Genomic DNA, 19,769 nt, shown 5'->3' on the forward strand with positions numbered 1-19,769 from the left:
CCCGTTGTTCGTTTTTCTAAATCAATATAACATTTGCAGAAGAAGTCCCACAGAATTCCTTTCCTCATCTAAACAAAAAATAAGATGGTTATGAGGAGTGAGGATCTAAATGTCTAGAGAGCCATGATGATTATGTCAGCTCCATTTTTAGCACAAGCCCCAAAACATGCTGACAAAAATGACAGAAGTCATGGAAATAGAGAAACAAAAGTCTCAGGGCATTGTTTTGTACCAAAATAGATATTTCTATTTTTAGGAATAAAAACAAACCAGCATATGTATTGCTGAACTGTGACTGGTCTGGAAAAGGGAGTTCCCAGACTATGAAAGACTTGTGAACCTCACCCAAAATAAAGAAAAACAGGCTTGGTTGTTTTTAAAATCTGTTAGGACCAAGTGACCCTGTTAAAGGAGTTAGCTTATTCTACTCTCTTATGTTTTACTGAAGATCTGTTTCATCTTAGTCACTTCTACAGTTTACTCTTTCCAAGAATCTCCAAAGCCAACCTTTATTTCCTACCATATTTTCTTCCAAGTATATGCATGAGGCCAGCACTCACACACATCGGGAAAGTCGTTCCTGCACTGTGCACTGCTCAGAAAGAGCCTCAGGCCCTGAAAAACCTGGGTAAGACAAAAGTTGCCATGTACAAACCCGTATGACAGAAGTCTGCTGTTTGGGAAATGCATGGTCAAAAGTAATGTCATAATGCACAGCTGGGCAAATAAAAAACACACTACACTTTCCTTCTAGGTATTATAAGCATGCCTGGTAAGAAAACAGGGGAAACGAGCAACTGTACTGGGATGAAAAGAGCCAGGAACACAGAATACTGTGTCAGGTGCTAAACAAACAAAAAAAAAAACAACAAAACCACTTTTCAGTATCTGGAAAATATGAGGATCATACGTAGCTCTCCCAAGAGCAGCCAAAATGCGCACACACAGTCTTGGGTCAGTATTTAACATAAGCCCACACTGAAATTCATGAAACCTCTTTGGACACAAAGCAGTGAAATCAAAAAGCACGGATGTTCAAATTGCAGCTCCATCTTCCTCTGAGCACTACATACAGCATTCCTTTGTATAACCTTGGCTGCAAGCCCACTGGTTTCACCACTGAATGCAGAGACGCACTGTAAAGCTTTTATAATTGTGGAAGCACATTGAGAAACTGCCTGAAAAGTGCCAGCACATGTCTGAAATGCCACCAGCCCATACCATCTTAAAATCACATGCCACATTAAGGAAAGATTGGTAATTAAGACAGGAATAAAACAGGTCTAACGAACCCAATTTAATAAAGGAAATAAAATTATAACTACTGCAATCCCTCTCCTTTCACAATGACCAAACGGTGCACCAGATCAGCTTTCAGCTCTGTGTAAGGCTGGGGGAAGGGAAAAGACTCATTTAACAGTTGGTCCCATTTAGTTATACAGAGCTGGAAGGAGGCAAAAGGGCAATAATTTAGCGATGAAGAAACTCCAAAGACCTAGAAAAGCATGGCAGCCTCCTGAGATGGTTTGCCAAAAGGCTATTTTGGAGACAGATAGGGCTACAAAGCTGCTATTAAGCTTCAATCCTTAAAATCAGCCCATAAACTCAGAAAATATTTATCTGGAAGGGTGGCAGCCCAATAAAAGTTTTATGAATGTTTTAAAACTGCCCTGTCAAGGGGCTAGCCGCTCAGTCACCTCCCTCCCTCCTAAAAAACAGCACATGCAAGAAAGCGGGCCCGTGTGTCAGGTTCCCGAGCAGGGATGACAGGGCAGCCTGAAAAATGGCCCTGGGCCTCCCACGCCCCCTCAGAGAGGCTCGCGGGGCACGCAGGCCATCCAGGCCTCGCTGCCTCCGGCACGGGGAGCCGGGCCCTGCCACGGCCTCCGCCTCAGCAGGGAGTGGGATTCTCTGGGAGCCGTCTCCTGCTTCCCTCAGAGACCTTTTTCTCCTCCCCTCTAACTACCACCTGCTGGGGAAGTGGCGGGGGAAGTTGGTATACATAAATAAGGGACATGGGGAAATATGAAGGAAATCTGCTTTTAAAATTAGCATTTCTAAGCACACCTGGTGTCCAGAGGTGGTAAGAACAGAGGGCTTGCACCCCTCAGGTGGCCCTAGGGAGATGGTCAACAGGACAAGGGTGAAGGAACAAGGAAAGAGCACTTTGGACTTCCACGCATCCCATTGTTTGTTAATGCTTAGACTGTACACTGATGAAGGAAAAAAAATTAAGCTGAGGTAATGCAGATAAAGACACTGAATTTGTTTAAGAACATAATTCATTTGTTAAACTCTGCATGAAGCCTGGCAATTCCAGACAGAAGAGGGATGATGTTTCTCCCTCCTGCCACACATTTTTTCCTTTCCAATCTCCTCACCATCACCAAATCTAAAATCCTGCACAAAGCTAGGCCAGAAGCAGCTTGGCAAAAATCCTCAAAAATCCAAGGGAGACCGATCATAGGCAGCTAAATCAAAATAGGATGCAAGATAAGAGCCAGTGACCAACGAAAGGGTGTTTCCAGCCAGCCAAAACCTCACCACACACGTTCAAAATTGCTTCCATGATAACCAGGTCCTTTTATTAGTAACAACTTCCAGAAAAATCAACTTCAATTTCTCCAGTTATTCTATGTTTCTTAGGCACAGACATCCTAAACGTATCCTTTCATTTCTTTCTCAAGTAAAATGTATGCAGACTTGAAACAAAAACAAAACCAAAAAAAAAGCAAACAAAAATAAACCAAACAAACAAAATCATGCCAACCTTGTGGCAGAACAGAGCCAGCCACCCTGAAGGCGGAGGTCTGACGTTCACGTAGGCAATGGAGCACACGCAACCCTGGGCCGGCAGTGGAGACATGTGGCTGTGGACAGTCCAGGGGATGGTTGGCAAGACAGATGTTTCCTGTCACCAGTGTCATGTTTGCATTACGTTAGATTTTTATGTATTGTGTAACTCCATCCATCTTAGTGAACTGCCCATCTTGTAAAATTCTTTTAATTATGCTTCTTGTTATCTGCATTATCTAAAATTATTTATAGTATTATCATCTGGGTTTCAAACATCAGTTATAAACATTGTTGCAACAGTTATTAGATGGGGATTCATATACATAACATACACATCCATATATGCACACAGACACAATTTACTTTAAAACTGCTTTGAAATACTGTAACATAATTTTGTTTTCCCAAATTACTTCTCTACCAAAAAGGAAAAAAAAAAGACCAGACCGAGAAGATGCAATCTGCCTTCCCCTGGGATCTCAAAGCAGCAGTTTTCCTCATGATGGCACAGCACCGTCCTGTACTTGAAGCCTTGCTGGCCACTGCTTTCTGGGGGAGCGGAGCAGTTGCTGAGCCAGAGTTTGGCAGGAGTAAGTGCTCTGTTAGATTAAGTTTCAGCATAATGTTCTTGATAGGAATCGGAGCACCATCCCTAAAGTGCAACGGGAGGGTAAAACGCCAACCCTCAAGACGGATGGTTTGTTTTTATTTTTATAGAGATTTTCTAAACCTCAACTTTCACCTCTTAGCCCCCACCCCCTCCTGTTCTCAGTCACCTCCAATCGCCCATCTGTCTGCTTCATTTAATAGAAACCTATATTTCCTAGCTAATGGATGCATTTGGCTAAGAAGATAATCTCTTTGTGTTCGCTTCAGTTGTCACATTCCTGTTATCATATTAATACTGATTAAATACGAAACCCAACGTTTAAGTCAGACCCCACACATTATTCAAAAGTGACAAGACATTCATATTTTGGCGCTTTGAAAACCTCAGCCAGTGTGGAAATGGCCTCCCGCTCCCACTCTAAACACATCACCTTTAAGCCAGAATGCCACCCATATGGATTTTTACATGACAGGATGCTGTAGTGGTGCCTTCCTATCTGAGATCACTTGACAAAGTTCAAGTTTCCCGAGAAGCTCTAGGACTGGTACAAACCTCTCCCAAGGAAAGTGACAGTGCAGGTCAACCAGCACGACTTGGGATTACAAAATGGGAATGGCCAGTACCAATCTCAGGAACATTCAGTGGCAACTCACAGCACACGTTTGTGCCTCAGTTTCCCCAATCTGCATGCAAGAATCATTCAAAAGCAGTGAGGCTAGTTTATTAGCATCCCTTTGGGTCCTTCATGGCTACAGACTGGAAACACTGCAGAAAAATGAAGTACAAATTGCCAGACACCAAATCAGCAAAAACAATTCAACAAATTCAGGGATTTAAGACAATTTCATAACATGTCACATTTTAAAAGCAGCAAGTCACGTACATGATAAAGCATACCTCTGACCCTGAGCAAAGTCATTCTCAAATTCCAGGACAGCTCTACACATCAGAACCCAGATCAGTTTGCACTGCTCCCTTCTCACTTCTCCTACAACTATTACCAGTAGCTGTGGAAGAGGAAGGCTGAGATGCAATAGCCACTGAAATGAATTCCATGAGACAAACACTAACTCACAGCATTGTTCAACATGTAATAATCACTAATTTTTAAATAAAAAATAACAACATGGCTAATTATTTATTCAGGATTTATCCTACTTGATTTAATGGAGTATCACTGCCAAGTCAAAAGTGGCACAAATTAGTTAGAATTCACCTCAAAGTTCTGGTGAAATTAGTTATGTACTGATTTTCAAAACTGCAATTCAGTAAGAACCTGAGTTACATGTACCGCTCATCTGTGTGTGCAAATGTCAAGTCTGAGTATGTAAGCACATTAATTAGTTACATATACTACATGTGCAAAGTATTTATGAATCACTGAAGACAGACTCACAGTGTTCCATCCCCTCTGATTACGTCCACCTTTCCCAGAAACCAGGTACCAGTTACAGATGCTCCATTCAGCCCATACCTTTCCTAAAAAGGGATGCAACACCTCCTGAACAACTCTGGAGCAGATGAGGTTATACCATGGTCAAGAAAGCTCCCCTGAGACATCAAGAAGGCTAACCTAACCTTCTGAGATCCGTATAAACAAACAACCGAACATGGAGAGCCTTGAACTGAGGGACTGCTGTTTACCTAACCCCTGAACTGCAAAAGACATCAATCCCTGCCTTATTAAAGAAATGCATACGCTAGCCAGGCATGCCTGCTTGATCAGCCCTCTCCCGTTCACAGCTTCGCTGGGGTCGGAGGAAGTTTCAACAGGCTCCTTTCCATAAATAAAATCCTTCTGGCTGGCGATAACTAAATTGTATTAAGACTGGCTCAGACAATTTCAATTAGAAATAATCAACAGGGGTGGACTGAAATACCCTACTTCAATTTGCTTACAGCTGATCTTCTCCTTTTCCATCTCAAAACACTTTTAACTACCTCTTTCAGTGAAAGTAGTAGGGAATACATAACATGCTTCCACTTACTATATGTGTAATCCATATGTATGTGTGTCCTGAAATCAAAATCACAACTACATAATATATGAATAAAAGCTTAAAATACAGAGTCAAACGCGTCTCGAACAGAAGATTCCCAACCATCAGCAAGCAAAACCAGGAAATTTCAGATTCTGAACGCAGACCCTTCCCCCTCACAAGCTTACAAATTTGTCTCCTTACCCACATCCTAAAAGTCATCATTTGTGTATGCTACACATTCCTCCTTTCCTCATGAAAATTAGAGAAAGTTATTCAACCAAATTCATTTGCAAAACAGAAAAGTCTATAGCATAAACTCCTTATGAATACCAATATTATTTAAGATTTTTGAGCTTTATTAAAGACACTTAAAATCTGTTGTTAATCTACCTGAAAATTTTTTCCAAATGTCAAATAAAATGGATTTTTCCCCCTGAACTTTTAAGAAACAAGTTCTAAATGAGAATCACTCTTGCTTTTTGTTCCTACATGTTTACTCTGAAACCTAATCATATATTTAAGAGAAGTAGTAGTGAAATTCATAATGATCAAGTGAACAGAAATAGTCAAGGTATTCTATTTTCACAGGTGTGAGAAATTCATTTGATTTTTCAAAGGAATGAACTGGCAAGTATTAAAAGATATAAATATCTTAGTATTCTCTCCAAAAACTTATTTCTATCTGGCCTTCGTCATGGCTGAGTCAATGGAAAAGGTTCCTAAAATAGTCCATTTTTTTTTTAAAAGGAAAAGAGAATCAGAAAGACAGGCTGAGTCATTAAACCCAAACTTAAGTTTCACTTAAAGTAACAAATAAAAACACCAATAATTTACTGAAGGAGTTTAGTTTTTCCAAGGCCATGCTGCATCTTCTCCATCAGCCTTTGCAAATGCACCATCTCTACAACAGCTTTACCCAGGCAAAATCCAAAGATGCAGCTAAAACACTCCTAAAACTTCCCTTTTACAATAACGCTGCACTGGTGTACTGTGGTTGCTCAATGTCTTGTTCAAAAACAGGTCTCATAACTCTATTTTCAGTCTCAGAAGTGCAACCAGCCAAGATCCAGAGTGTGGAATACGTGTGCTGAAGGACAGAAAGCACAGCTGAGAAGAGCTGAGTCTATTTAAAAATTGGTCTTTGCCATAAAGGCAGTGTCCCCTTATGCACACCCCTTAGAAACGCCTTATTTAATTAATGTGAGTTTGTTGACAATTGGAAAAGAAATGCACTTGCCTTTCTGGTGGGGGGTTGGCTTGTGTTTTTTTGTTTTGCTTGATTTATAAACTTTTGTCTCTCTGAACAGTCCTGGAGTAATAGTTGTTAATAACTTTCTTTCCATCAAGCAAAACTTCAATCCTGCTCTGAACGTGCACAACTTCCAAGACAGAAAAAGAAAAAAACACCACACAACTAAAACCAATTACATTGTGTCCTCATAATATTTACTTAGAGCATAACAAGGAAAACATCAAGAAAAACCACGGAAAAAAGTCAGGGACCGGGGAACCAGGCATCAGTTTCCACACAAACTCCACGGGGACTATAGTCTCCATACATCTTCTCAGGAGGTACTTGTGAGAACAGTCAATTGTAACGAGCCATGAAAAGAAAATCCCCAGTTCGTGATATACAGCCTGCTTCTGTCAGCAGGAACTTTCATTCTTTAGCACATTTTCAGTCCTTGAAAACGTCTTCTTTCTCTCGTGCTAGTAGTGCTACCTGGCACACACCACTTGGCGTAGCCCATGTTACCATTATGCTTGCTTGAAAAGATAATTCATAGCAATCAGAAAAACAAATGTATATTCTTCACACTGCATTCATATTATAATACCAATCCTGATGAGCTGATACTTTAGGATTATACAGACAAACAGTCCCTAGCCTAACATATCCATACAGTTACTGGTCAAAAGAGAAAAAAGGAATGTTACTCTTATTTCAGACTGAAAACTGAGAAAGTAAACAAATGCATTCAGAAGTAAATATATAACTGGCAGCAAAGCCAAGTATTAAATTAGAAATCCTTAGGTGCAAGCAGGAGACTGTACCATACAAAGAACGTTCTTCATTTATATACAAAGACAGACAATTTCGGATGAAACAGCAAAGTAATTGAAGGGATGGCACAGGTCCATTTTCTTGGTTCGGGGTTCTGTAGTTGTTAATATATTTACTTCATAACAACAAAGAGCAGCTGAGGCTGCTCTGCATTGTGTGGACAAGGATAGTTGGCACAGGAAGGGACTGCAGGAGTAAGAAGAGGTAAGTGGCCAAACACATAAGGAACTGAGTGGAAGAGAGAGCAAGTACAGAGATTAGGGTAACATCAGAAAAATGAAGCTGGGAAGCTAATCAGTTATAACAGGGAAGAAAAGGTTCTTTGAATTAGCAAACTGTCTTGATTTTCTAACCTGGAAGAGGTGGGAAGACAAGCGGGAGAGGGGTAGAGTGATTTGAAGGCTCAGAGGTTTAAAAAAAAGTGATAAAGCCCCAAGCTCAAACATATGCAACATGGAATTTTTGTGATTGAAGTTACAACCTCAGATATTAGGAGAAAATCTTTTCTAGGCAGGATGATGTTTTTTCTACTTTACACATACCTTTTATTCCAGCTATTAAGGACTTTCTTCAGCTTTTTTAAAAATGGAATAATACTGTAGCTGGAAGCAGGAAATGCTTTTGTCGCTTATGCACAATATTACACAAAATCATGTTACAGCAGACCCCCTATCAAAGCAGGTCTATTGAAGCTCCAGTTATTTCCTACTCTTTATTAAACACTGAAAACCCTTTGTGAAAACATAAACCAAAGACTGCTTTACACAGACTTCCTTGAAATCAATGCACGCTATTAAGAAAAGCTATTTCTTGTCCCCAAACTCAAAACACAGATCAGCCTCTCAAGGTTAGCATCCTTGTCACATGCCAGTTCTCAAATCCACTAAGCACTGGCCACTGTTCCAAGTCAATACTTCAAATAGCCTGCAATCTGCAAACCACAAAGCTCTGTGCCTCCAGGAAGCCCTCATGGTGCATGTTTTTACTCAGACTTCAAAAAGATATCAGAACAAACACTGGTGGAAAGGGAAGGTGAAAGGCCCAAGGGATGAACGATCAAAATCAAGTAAATAAGCACAAACACTTTACAGAACAGGAGAGAAATTTCATTGTAAGACAGCAATCTGAATGCATGATCTATCCTTGTGGAGATATTTAACAGGATCAAAGGTAAATTATGTAAACGTTGGGAATATAAGTATTTTCCACCCAAATACTGCAAAGCCACGAGTGAGGACTGTAACGCCCAGACATGGTAGCATCCCATCTCACACACAAGAAAGCAAAAGATGAGGGAAATAATTCCCTCTTTGGTCACGTATAAACAAACTGCAGACCTGGGATCGCAATCTAGATGTCATGGATTCCACTTCCTTACTTTAAGTAAGCAAATAGGAGGGCACTCAGGGAAACTCGGCCACTTGAGGTAGAACAGAATGAGTTCCTCATGAACAGCTCGCCACAAATCCCATGTTCTGCCTAGGCACGGAGTGCTGCACAGTCATCTCTCACTAGAACGCACAACCCTTCAAAAATAAAACTCCATGTTAGACATCTAAAGGAATAGAGGCAGCAATTGCAAAACATGCAAGTCCCACGCATGTTATCTGATACATTTAACAACTGCTTTTTTTTTTTTTTTTTTTGCCAGTCCTTTGTATGGACACTAGTCTTGTAACTGAATCCAGGGTGATTCTCTGAATCCCTCACATTTAGATGTACTGACATCCATTGAGTCCTTAGCACTAAAAGGGGGTTTTCTCTCCCAAAAGGACAGCACCTAACAACTGAGTGGCAGTGAACTTCCACCAAAATTAATAGAAATGTCTATTTCACTTCTAACAGATATGCATGTTAAGTTACACTTCTGAAGAAACTGTGCCTGGTCCCTTCAGTATTTTTTCCAAGGTACACACTGAAGCATTCCAAACTTGTTGTGGAAAGTATTAGGGTCCTTATGTTGAACTAGATGAGAATTAAACAAAAAAAATTGATATTCTCATTTGCTATAGGAGATAAGATATTACGGGATTGCTTTTAATTTTTAATTTTTTGGTGCTCCAAGGTTGCCTAGCTAAGCTATACAGACACGTAATAAAAAAGTTAGCTATATTCCTAAAGAAAAAAATACTTTTGCACTGGAGCTTATAGTAAAAGAGTATTGAATTTGCAAAATGAAACACCTAGAAATGACAACAAAAACACAAACAGAAGGTAGCACATGCATCTTGCTCATGCGTCTAGTACACAACCAAACGTCTGTAGTATTTCATGAAAGAGAGTGATCACGTTCCACGCCATGTTCTAATACGAACTGTTTGCAATTTCAGCAGCGTAAACCCAGCCAGGTCAAAATTAAGTGCAGAATTTGATCTATAAGAACAGGATATTTGGTCTGTAGTTACTTTAGCAAGGCTTCTCCACTTAAAGCGTACCGTATCCTAAATAGCAATGCAGCAAAAGTTTTCAAACTTGAATATAGTTTTATTTTGTAGTTGTCCATTTATGGAACTTCGCAACTATTACACAAACAAAATAGGACAGGATTACTTTTACAGGGGAAATAAACTTGTTCATTTCCTGATTTTGAATATTTAATTTTGCCACCAAAACAAGTTTTTTTTTTTTTGTTTGCCACCAAACAAGCTTTTTTTTCCACCCCTTTTTTCATTGAAAAAGGTAACCCACCACAAAATAAATAAATAAATAAACAAACAAACCCCTCCATTTAATAGAGAATTTCCTCAGCACTCTAGGCAAGGCTCATGATAGCCTGATATTGGTAGTTTATACAGCAGCAATACGAAGCATAAAGATATTAGATAATTTGGGAAAGGTCACCGGATAGGTTAGTGGTGATGTGATGGCAAACATGAACTCAGCAGCCTGCCCAGCTACATCAGTCACGGATGCAGCCTGTCAACGATCTAGACTATGCAACAGGGTCCAAGTAGCTTGTAGTAGTAGTTGTAATTATTCAAAGATCAGCAAAGCAGCAGGCCTAAATACGCAAGGCACTTCTTTTCTCTTAGGGAGTGCAACTTTTCACAATAGCTACATTCCCCCAAAATAACAAAGCCTGGATTAAGCGGGTAGACTTGTGATCACAGGAGACCTTACACAGAAGTAAGGTTATTATAAGCAGCAGCATTACCAGCTCTCAGTTTTACCACAAATCTCCAGATAAGTGGACTTCTTTTGAAATCCCAGATCCTAAAAAACATGCGACTGAGTGCAAATCTCAGTTTAAGTTATGTATCTAGCTATTGTGGCTTAGGAGAATCTTATATATATGACCCAAGTTTATCTGAGAAAAGAAACAATCTTTACCTAATTTTTTTTTTTTTTAAAGTCATTCTTTGGGGGCTTACCATTATGAGTACTTTGGACAGCTGACTACCAATGTCATTGCCAACTGAAATAACAACTGCTCAGTTTCAAAATACTTGTAAAAACCCACAATTGTCTCCCAAGCTCTGACCACATTATCTGATCTATATTTTATCTTCAAATTAAGATAAACAAATTCTAACTACAGCATCTTTCTACTTTGCAACAGGGACCTGAAATTTCATTTTAGGATATAAGAACAGTCTATGCTACTCTTAAGGCGGAAAAAAACACAGAGGAAAATGTCAGTTAGCATGCCCTTGGAAAAGATTTTTGGCAGCTAAATTTCTACAGCCTCCATCTGCAGAGGGCAACCTTGAGCACAGAGACAGACTGGATTTTTCCAGTAACAGCACTAGAGCATCCACAAACCAGAAACTAATCCCCCCTCTACCCTGCACACCACTGCCTGAAACTGCTGGCAGAAATATTTGATAGGAAAATATATTACAGTTGTGTAGCTTATACCGTACCCAACACAAGGGCTTACACAGGAGTTGGACCTTTTTCTTCCCCAGAAGCACTCACACTATTTCACCTGGTACCTGATACCTCCATCACCAGCGTCTGCATGATCCCAGAAGAGCAACCTGACAAATAAACGCTCTGATGGCAATTTGATATTCAAAGATGAGTCTTAATTATCCCTGGGTGCCCTATCTATACTAGTATACATTACCAACTACGCTGCAAACCGATATTACAGTCAACACATCACCTTTTAAAGCTCTACGATGAGAGACGTGGCCCTAAAATTCAGTCATTACAGCCAAGACCAAGATCTCCTGATATTACCATCAATGAGGCAGGCAGCCAGTTAATAAATTAACACTTCCTTGACTTCTATTTTCATTCAGAAGGAATGCGTGTAAATCTTGACTTTGATTCTGCACAAAACACTCTTAAGGTCAATAAATCTGGATATTCAGCTCCAAAGGTCAATACAGGCTTTGCAGGATGTCACCACTTAAAAGGTAGGTTTCATTCCTTCAGGCCAACCTTTTTTCATATAAACACAACACAAACTCCCAGTTCCTATGTGGTCACCAGGACTTTTACATTGCTACAGTTTAATCCGCTCAAGAGAGGATCATAGAGGGAAGTGATGCTTCCCTGGCAGCAAGCCTCTCGCAGCCTCTGTCCATGCTGCACTAGCCAACTTCCACAGAAAGGAAAGAAGGAGATTTATGCTTGAAGTACCCCTCAAGGATTTTAGGTTTTGTTTGTTTTAGAGGGTAGGGGAAGAGAGACTGTGAAAGAACAAGCAGAGCTAATCTCCAGCTTTTAAATAAAACACAGCTACACAGATTTCCTTGCCCTTGGGCTTTTTGTTTTTCCTCTTGACTGAAATCCTGCTCAGCCTCACCTGATACTGACAGGGATGGCAACCCATCAGACCCTTGCAGCCAACAATTTTTTATTTTCTTTTATTAAAAGAGGAGCCAGGCTGGGCAAACATGGACATTAAATGTGCCTAAATTTCATTTGGCCTGAGAGAAGATTATCCTATTTTAATGCAACACAAGCAAAGAATTCCAAATGTCAAGATCTCCCACAAGAAGTATGCTGCTTAGTGACAGGATGTTTAATTATTTTCAGTGCAATGAAAAGGTTTAGCCTGCCCCGTTCCCCCTGATGTCAGTAAGGACTGCCCTCCAAATTACAAAGCTGGGAATATGACATTTATTTACAGTTGACTATTTAATACTCCTCCCCAACAGTTGTTTAAAAGAAACTGGAACTAATACTCCACAAGTGCCAGCTGCATTGATGTGCTGAGAGCCACCTGAAGAAAGCAAGACGTCACCTCAATAAAAAATAAAAGCACAACAAAATCTAGATATTTCTAAAAGGAAAATTATGGGAAATCACGTGCTACACGTTTTCCTATTGTATTTTTTCCATCTTTGCATAATTCCAATTTCCCCAATATTATTTAGCCTCTACCTGATTGCCTTGCTTAAGTGGAATATGAAAAAATAACTGACTTGAGTCCAACTTCTAAACCCACGCTTTTTAACAGGAATTGAAATTATGCAGAGAAGTGCTGCTGTTCACCTACTGTTCTTATATCAAGACCTTCCCGTTGGCTTTAACTACGTGGTAAGCCAGAGCGGGATCTTATCCAACAGACAAAGTATGCAGCAAAATATAAAAACACCAAACTACAAAGGCATACCATTCTCCACAATACGCTACGGGGGAAACATATTTAGCATTTCTACCCTTACTTTCACATATAAGAGTATGAGTGATTCTCAAGAATAAAGCGCACTGGTTAGTTCTTACCACTTTTTGTCATCTTATACCAACACTGCTGGATCCTAGAGCCATGGTGTCTCCTGAACCAAGGAGCACATCCATACTATTACTTCAGAGAGGACTTTCAGGTACATTCTACTCTTCTATCAAGGCAAGTAGTAGAAACACTGAAAACAGACTTGCTCTCTCATATACAATAACACTTAAAAACGAAAGGTAGAAAAAGTTACTGGCAACAAAAGGCATAGTCACAAACAAGTTTGTCTTTACCTGTTATAAGAAGCTTAAAACTACCATTATCAGGTACAGCTACAAAGAACAGCAAAGTAAAAAAAGACTTGTATTCTCATTTTCTCATTTGTATCTCTTCTTACAAAAAGTATGCATTTTATTGTACTAAAATTTGCTCAATTCAGAAGTGTGTTCAGCTGTTAGGAATTTCTTAGATATGCACTGCTTCTCTTGCATTAAGAAATAACGTAGCTTTGAATTCATCTCATGTAGAGCCCTTTTTACTGTATTGAGTCAAAGAGAGAAGAACTGTAGTCAAATACACCACAGTGCATCAGAGAAGATGAACGCTTTTGTAGCAACTAGACAGTAAAGAAAGACAGAAAGGAAAGTGAACTATGCCACAGATATCACATGTTCCAATTAGATTTAAGAAGTCACTATATTTCACAATAATTAAACAAGACAAACACAACGTGTCAGAACCAACAAAATGGGCATATCTAGAGGCAATCTCTTAAAAGGTGTCATGAGACTTATCAAACCACATTATGATTTTGCAAACCAAGTAGAGTTTTACAGGGTCAGTTCCTGGGTGAGAGACAGTTAAACAAAATCCACAATTAGCAATAAGTTATTCAAACGATTCACTGAACTTTCCTCTCAATTTCCTACCAACTCGCATGACATTCCTAGGTGCAAAGAACATTGAAATACGCATTTTCCAAAGACTGTCATTGTTAGCTTTTTGTATTCCTTAGAATAAGGCATTTAAACACACAGTTCCTGCCTCCCCAAACTTGTTCTTGATTTCAAAAGCGACCAATACTTTTCATTTACCCTGACTATATAAGTGTTCCCACTTACAAATAAAACAGCTGCCACATATCACCCACCTCAGCAAGAAGCACCTCATCAATAGCTCACTCATACATTCACACACACACACTTTCTTGCTTTACTTACAAAGCACAGTACTTTAAACTTGCTTTTAAATTCCTCTTTTTAAGCAGCTTGTTAAATGAAAGAAAACTCTCTCACGAGATTAAAAATTATGTCCCCCCCTCTTTAGGTACTTGATTACTTTCCAGACTGGTTGTGTGATCGTCACCCTATCGATTAACACACCTTAAAACTTTTTACAGTTAAAACACAAATAGCTCTACAAGCAACCCCTACAGAATAGGGGGGTCTGCCATCAAATGGGGGGGACGATGAAAAACAAGAAACAAACCACACCTCAAAACACCCACAAGCACTAACACACCCACAACTCAAACAACTAGATGCCACTACAGTCTAGAAAGTAGGTTATATCTTGTCATTCAGGCAATAGTAGTGTGCTCGAAGACAAAAACAGAAACTAGATGAAAAATACATTGTCCTTCTACTTCCCACCATCTTGTTGCTTGTCTGTTTTAACCTGGAACAGGCACTAGCAAACAGCTAGGCTTATTTACACGTGTGTATTCTCCAAATGGAACTACATCACCTTCTCCTACAAAGATGATTTGGCAGTACAAGAAATATCTGCCAAGTAACATCTCTCAATAGTCAAGTTACTCCTTGCTTTGCTTTATTTCATGTTATTAGCTTTACTTCTGCCTCCTTGGACCACCCTAAGGGATTCTTCTTCATTAAGTTCTTCAAATACTTGCAGATAATCATATCTCCCACTTAGACATCATTTAGCCAAGTTTCATGCATTTCTTTTCATCTTCTTTCCTTCATAAATCAATTCCTTCAACCTCTTCAGCATTCTTGATGCTCTTCCCTGAATTTCTTCCAAACTGCTGACATCTTTCAGCGACTGAGGAACTTCCAATTGCATGCTGTACTCTAGATGTGCTTTTTGTGCTCTAGAGAAAGATAATTAAGCCTTTTCAAGAAATATTAATGCTTCAATTCTGAAATAAATCTACATCAGATTTCTTTTTTTTTTTTAATAGAACAGATAGTAATTATACCCATTTTACAGAAAAGGGGATAGAAGTATCTTAATTATTGCTGCGCACAAGTGGTGCCAGAATAAGAAACAGATCCACATTCTGCCATTCCCAGCTACGAGGTCTGCCAAGTTTCAGCCCACGGACGACGTAACACAACGTTCCCAAGCTGTGATCTATAGGTGAACACAAGCCATTTCCAAGTGACAAGAAACAACGCTCGGAGAGCGCAACACTTCCCCGCGTGAGCAGGCACAGTGCTAGTGACCGTGGGCACCAGCAGGACCAGAGCAGCCCATGCAACGCACTGCAAGGTGCCATGCTTTGCTTTCACCTCAAGCCATCAGGATATAGGTTTCTGGTACATCTACTCGATTTTTATTGCTTTGTGGAGGTTTGTTTCTAAAGGCAGCCCTCAGCTATCACAAGGTTAACTCCTTGAACAAGTTATTCAATTCCAGAGGTTAAGGCTGGTTTTAAAGACAAGACTGACCGACTGCCAGGCTGAGGCAATTCAAGGCAGTTTCCAACTTGCACGTTTCCTTCCCTTCCCTCCCACTCCCTGATGCATTTGTGAAGGAATCATGGAGAAATAACTTCAGAAAAATTAAAAGGAGCTCTTTGAAAAATATAACTGTTACAGACTATATGAGTGGAGGCAAGGCTGAAGAATGGGGGAGAAGGGAGAGAAGAATTGGACCATTTAAATTTAATAAAAGACTAGAAAACCCACAAACAGGATGCAGACACATTAAAAAAGCAACACTGACCTAACAATGGAATGTGAACTGCAGTTGACTTAAACAGCATCACAGCAATAGCCCTCCCCCTACACACACATCTCTGCAACTCTTAAAGAAACAGTTTAGACCCCTCCAAATTCTGTGTTTTCTCCTGTGGTAGCCGCACTTGATGATATACTTTTCGCGAGATACTCTTAGCTTGAGCTGATTTAGCTTATTGCCTCCTCTTTCCATATATAAACAGAATCTATATTTGACCCAGGCTAAAGAAAAGCAAACTAAATTGTATTATTCTGCTTGTTTACAGAGGTGTTAAATGTACTTTGCTTACATATTCTTATTGAAAGAACAATAAAGAGCCCTCTGTTTCATGGTCTACTGTTAAACATCAGAAAAGTATAACCAAGATTAGATTCTGAACACCTTGGTGAAAGGTATCATATCTTCCTACATTAACTCAGTATGCACAGCAAAAGGTAACTTTCTAAATCTGTGTATGATTTTCTTAACATGAATGTTGATTCACAACTACAGCTCCTGCTTACCATCCAGAAAGATGACAGACTCAGGCTTCTCTTGTCTCATGAAGAACAGTTTCCTCCATCCAATATGTAGAAATGCCAATGTAAATGGCATCCTCCCGTTATTCTTCCCTTTCATCATATTTATGCCTTTAGGGGGAAAAGCTACCAAGATCACTACATTTTTAAGCAAGCTTTCATCTCGGTTTTCAACTTGAACCCTTTTCAGTGTTAAGGTCATCTACACATCATTTCACCATCTACTTGAAAGCATCCATTTCAGTGAATGCATAAAAGCTTTTCTAGAATAGAAAACTCAAGGCATATATATGCCACGTGTAACATCTTTAAACATGCACCATGATTGCTATTTGCAAAGTCTAGCATTTGGTGATAAAATTGGAATTAGAGATAGGATAGAAAATGGGAGTCTTTTTTGCCTAATCAGTAGTGTTCCAAGGCAAAAGAAAGGATATTTGCTGGGGGTCAAGATTAGCTCATGTGCATCATGCTAAACTGAAAATAGTCAAAAAATAGTCAATCTTTGGCAAGAAATCACGAAGTTTCAGTTTACTCTGCAGATCACTTCTTATGTGACTTTTTCATGTCATAAAACATCACAATTTTTTTTCCACTTGTACAATAGAATCATCTTGCTCGTCTCCCTAAAAAGGGTGGAGGATTAACTAGTGACGAATGGGCTGAAAACACTAGAGAAAGTACTACTAGTATCTTTAAAATCTTATCCCATGGATTTGAGCTAAATGCAGCACCTATTATTGTCTGTTGAAAAGGCTCTGAACAACTTTTCTACTTTAAAAAAAGCAATAGTAATGACACTTATAAACTCTAGTACCCATCATTCCCCATGCTCTAAGCTAAGGAGGCATAAATCCTTGCTGTAACTCACCAAGGATGAAAAATACAGTACTATATAATACCATAAAACCAGAAGAGAAGCAATAAAAAACCCTCTCAATATCTCTAAAAACTCATTTATCAAAGCGCGTACAGTTTTTGCTTGAAGGCAAGATAGGTTGTAATATGCAGAACAGAGACAAGTTAAGGAACTTGCATCCAGTATTTGCTATTTAATAAGTAGCTACAGGTAAAAATGATTGCAGGTTTGTTTTCTTCCAATCAGAAGGGTTCTGGAGAAAACCATACATATATTGAGAGGAGAGATTTCCACAAACCTTTCTGGGCAGTGCATGATTTCTATGGTACTGACAGTTAAAAAAGAAGAAGTTTTGGGACCTCAGTCTACTCACACACAGGGGATGTGGCTTCAGGCCGTTAAGTCTCATAATGCAAGTCAATCACCATCATTTAATCAGAAGTAAAATCCACCAAATTGGTCCAACTGGTTTGGATCTGGTGCTACAAACTTCAGGAAATTATTGGAAACATTCAGGCTTGCAATATAGAAAGATCTCCTATACTTAACACAGATTAGAGTATGTCAGCTGTTGAGCACCCACCTGGAATCCGGATTTTAAATTTGCCACTTTGTCCAAAACCACCGTCTATTACACCATCTTCTCCTGTAGATAGTTTGATTTTTAGGCCCACAAAAATCTGGATGTTCGTTTCCTTTTTAAACAATGAACGACCAATCACGCTGTAATCATCCATGACCTGCAAAAGAAATAGGGCATTATGAATCTACAACCTTACAAGAAAAATTATACCTGAGATACACTGGTGACTTCTATCACCCTGCCCTTGGAAAACCATTTATCCCCAAATGAACAAAAAACTCCAGATTAGTCATCTAAACTGCTGAGCTTAAGGCAGTTAGTGTCCAAAACTATAGAAGACTACGAATTAATAAATTTCTTCTTTCACCTTCTTTCTTTTAATACAGGAAGACTAAACCCTGCATCTGAACACACTGCAAAGATCAATTAATAAAGATCTCTTTTCGGCTTTGAAACCTTTCCATGAAAGTCACTTAAGTACCTATGCTCACAAAGTTTATTCCATTACTTGTCCTACAGCTAAGTACATTATCTCCAACATAAACATTTCTGTCTTGTAACTCCAGAACTGCACTCCAATAGCTACACTTTAAAAGAAATGACAATTACTCAGAGTTTCTAAATACAGCCTTTTAAATATTCACCTTTACATACACATTGATTTGTTAAACTAAAAGCCTTGTGACCACTGTATCCAATTTTAATTTCAAGGTTTGTAACCCAGTGGGAAGAACCATTCCAAGTCTGGATTCTTAATTAAGCTATCAGGAACATGAAGCAGCAAGGTTGGCGGGTAAGGCAAGATAAACAACCCTCCCTCAGGCATTACAAAGTATAAGGTGCAGTCAAGTGAGCCTAATCCGGTAGGTGTGAATATCCTTGTATACCTAATGTCTGCAGTTACTCTACCTCATAGCCACAGCAAGAGCATTTATTTACTTATCAAAAGAAATAAGCAGGTATTACTTAAACCTTCCTGTGATTTTTTTTTTGGTGGCAGAAGTTGCTGCTCCTCCTATCTCAAGAGCAATTTTTAGTTAAACACAGAAAAATTTACAGTAACTTAGAATGGTCAAAATTTGTACCTGACTTTGAACAGTCTCTTTATTCCATTTAAATGGCAACTTGAAGTGTTGCAGGTTTATTAAGCTGCTCTCCTTCCCTGGAAGCTTATTCTCTTCCTCAAACAGGAGCGTGCACACAGATTCAAACCCCTAGCATTCTTGATTATTATTGTTGTTAAATACGTATGCCTTTATATTAATGCCAAACAATCTCAGCTCATCATATTGCCCTAAATCTAAAATTAAATCTGTTCCCTTTTGTTTGAAATGGGGTTTACTTGCTCAGCCATAACCAGCCCCGAAATGGCTGTGCAGTGAGCACAGCCTCACCCCAGAGCAGCATGGCAGCACCTCGCCCTGCCCCAGGCCCCGCGTGCACACAGGATGGAGATGCCTGCAGCCCTTCCGTCGCTTGGAGATAACGGCAGCCCCACTAGCTCCACTTGCAGAGGAGTCAAAGCTGTAGGCAGAAGCATTCAGATGCCTCAACAACATTCGTTGCCTGAATATCCGCTCCCAGACTTTTTTTTTTTTACCAGAAGGTTTTTTTTACCAAAAAGTTCAGGATTTTTTTTCCCTTTGTTTTTTCCCCCTTTTCTCCCCACACCACCAAACTGCTTCCAAGCAGCTTGTGAACCCATAATGGTAGTATCACTGCTTGGCAACCTCTGGCTTAAA

At 39.5% G+C, this 19,769-nt stretch overlaps 1 protein-coding gene across 1 annotated transcript in view; it reads right to left on the bottom strand.

Annotated features, from left to right (window-relative positions):
* Positions 1-19,769, bottom strand: part of EEFSEC (eukaryotic elongation factor, selenocysteine-tRNA specific) — a 123,878-nt gene that overhangs the window by 22,906 nt on the left and 81,203 nt on the right. The window contains exons 6-7 of the mRNA XM_040568841.1: positions 18,028-18,184; positions 16,571-16,696 (exon numbers count right to left, since the gene is read on the bottom strand). Coding sequence (XP_040424775.1) covers positions 16,571-16,696; positions 18,028-18,184 — 283 coding nt within the window. The remainder of the gene's footprint in view (positions 1-16,570; positions 16,697-18,027; positions 18,185-19,769) is intronic.

This window comes from Cygnus olor, chromosome 10 (assembly GCF_009769625.2).
Source record: "Cygnus olor isolate bCygOlo1 chromosome 10, bCygOlo1.pri.v2, whole genome shotgun sequence".
Classification (NCBI taxonomy): domain Eukaryota; kingdom Metazoa; phylum Chordata; class Aves; order Anseriformes; family Anatidae; genus Cygnus; species Cygnus olor.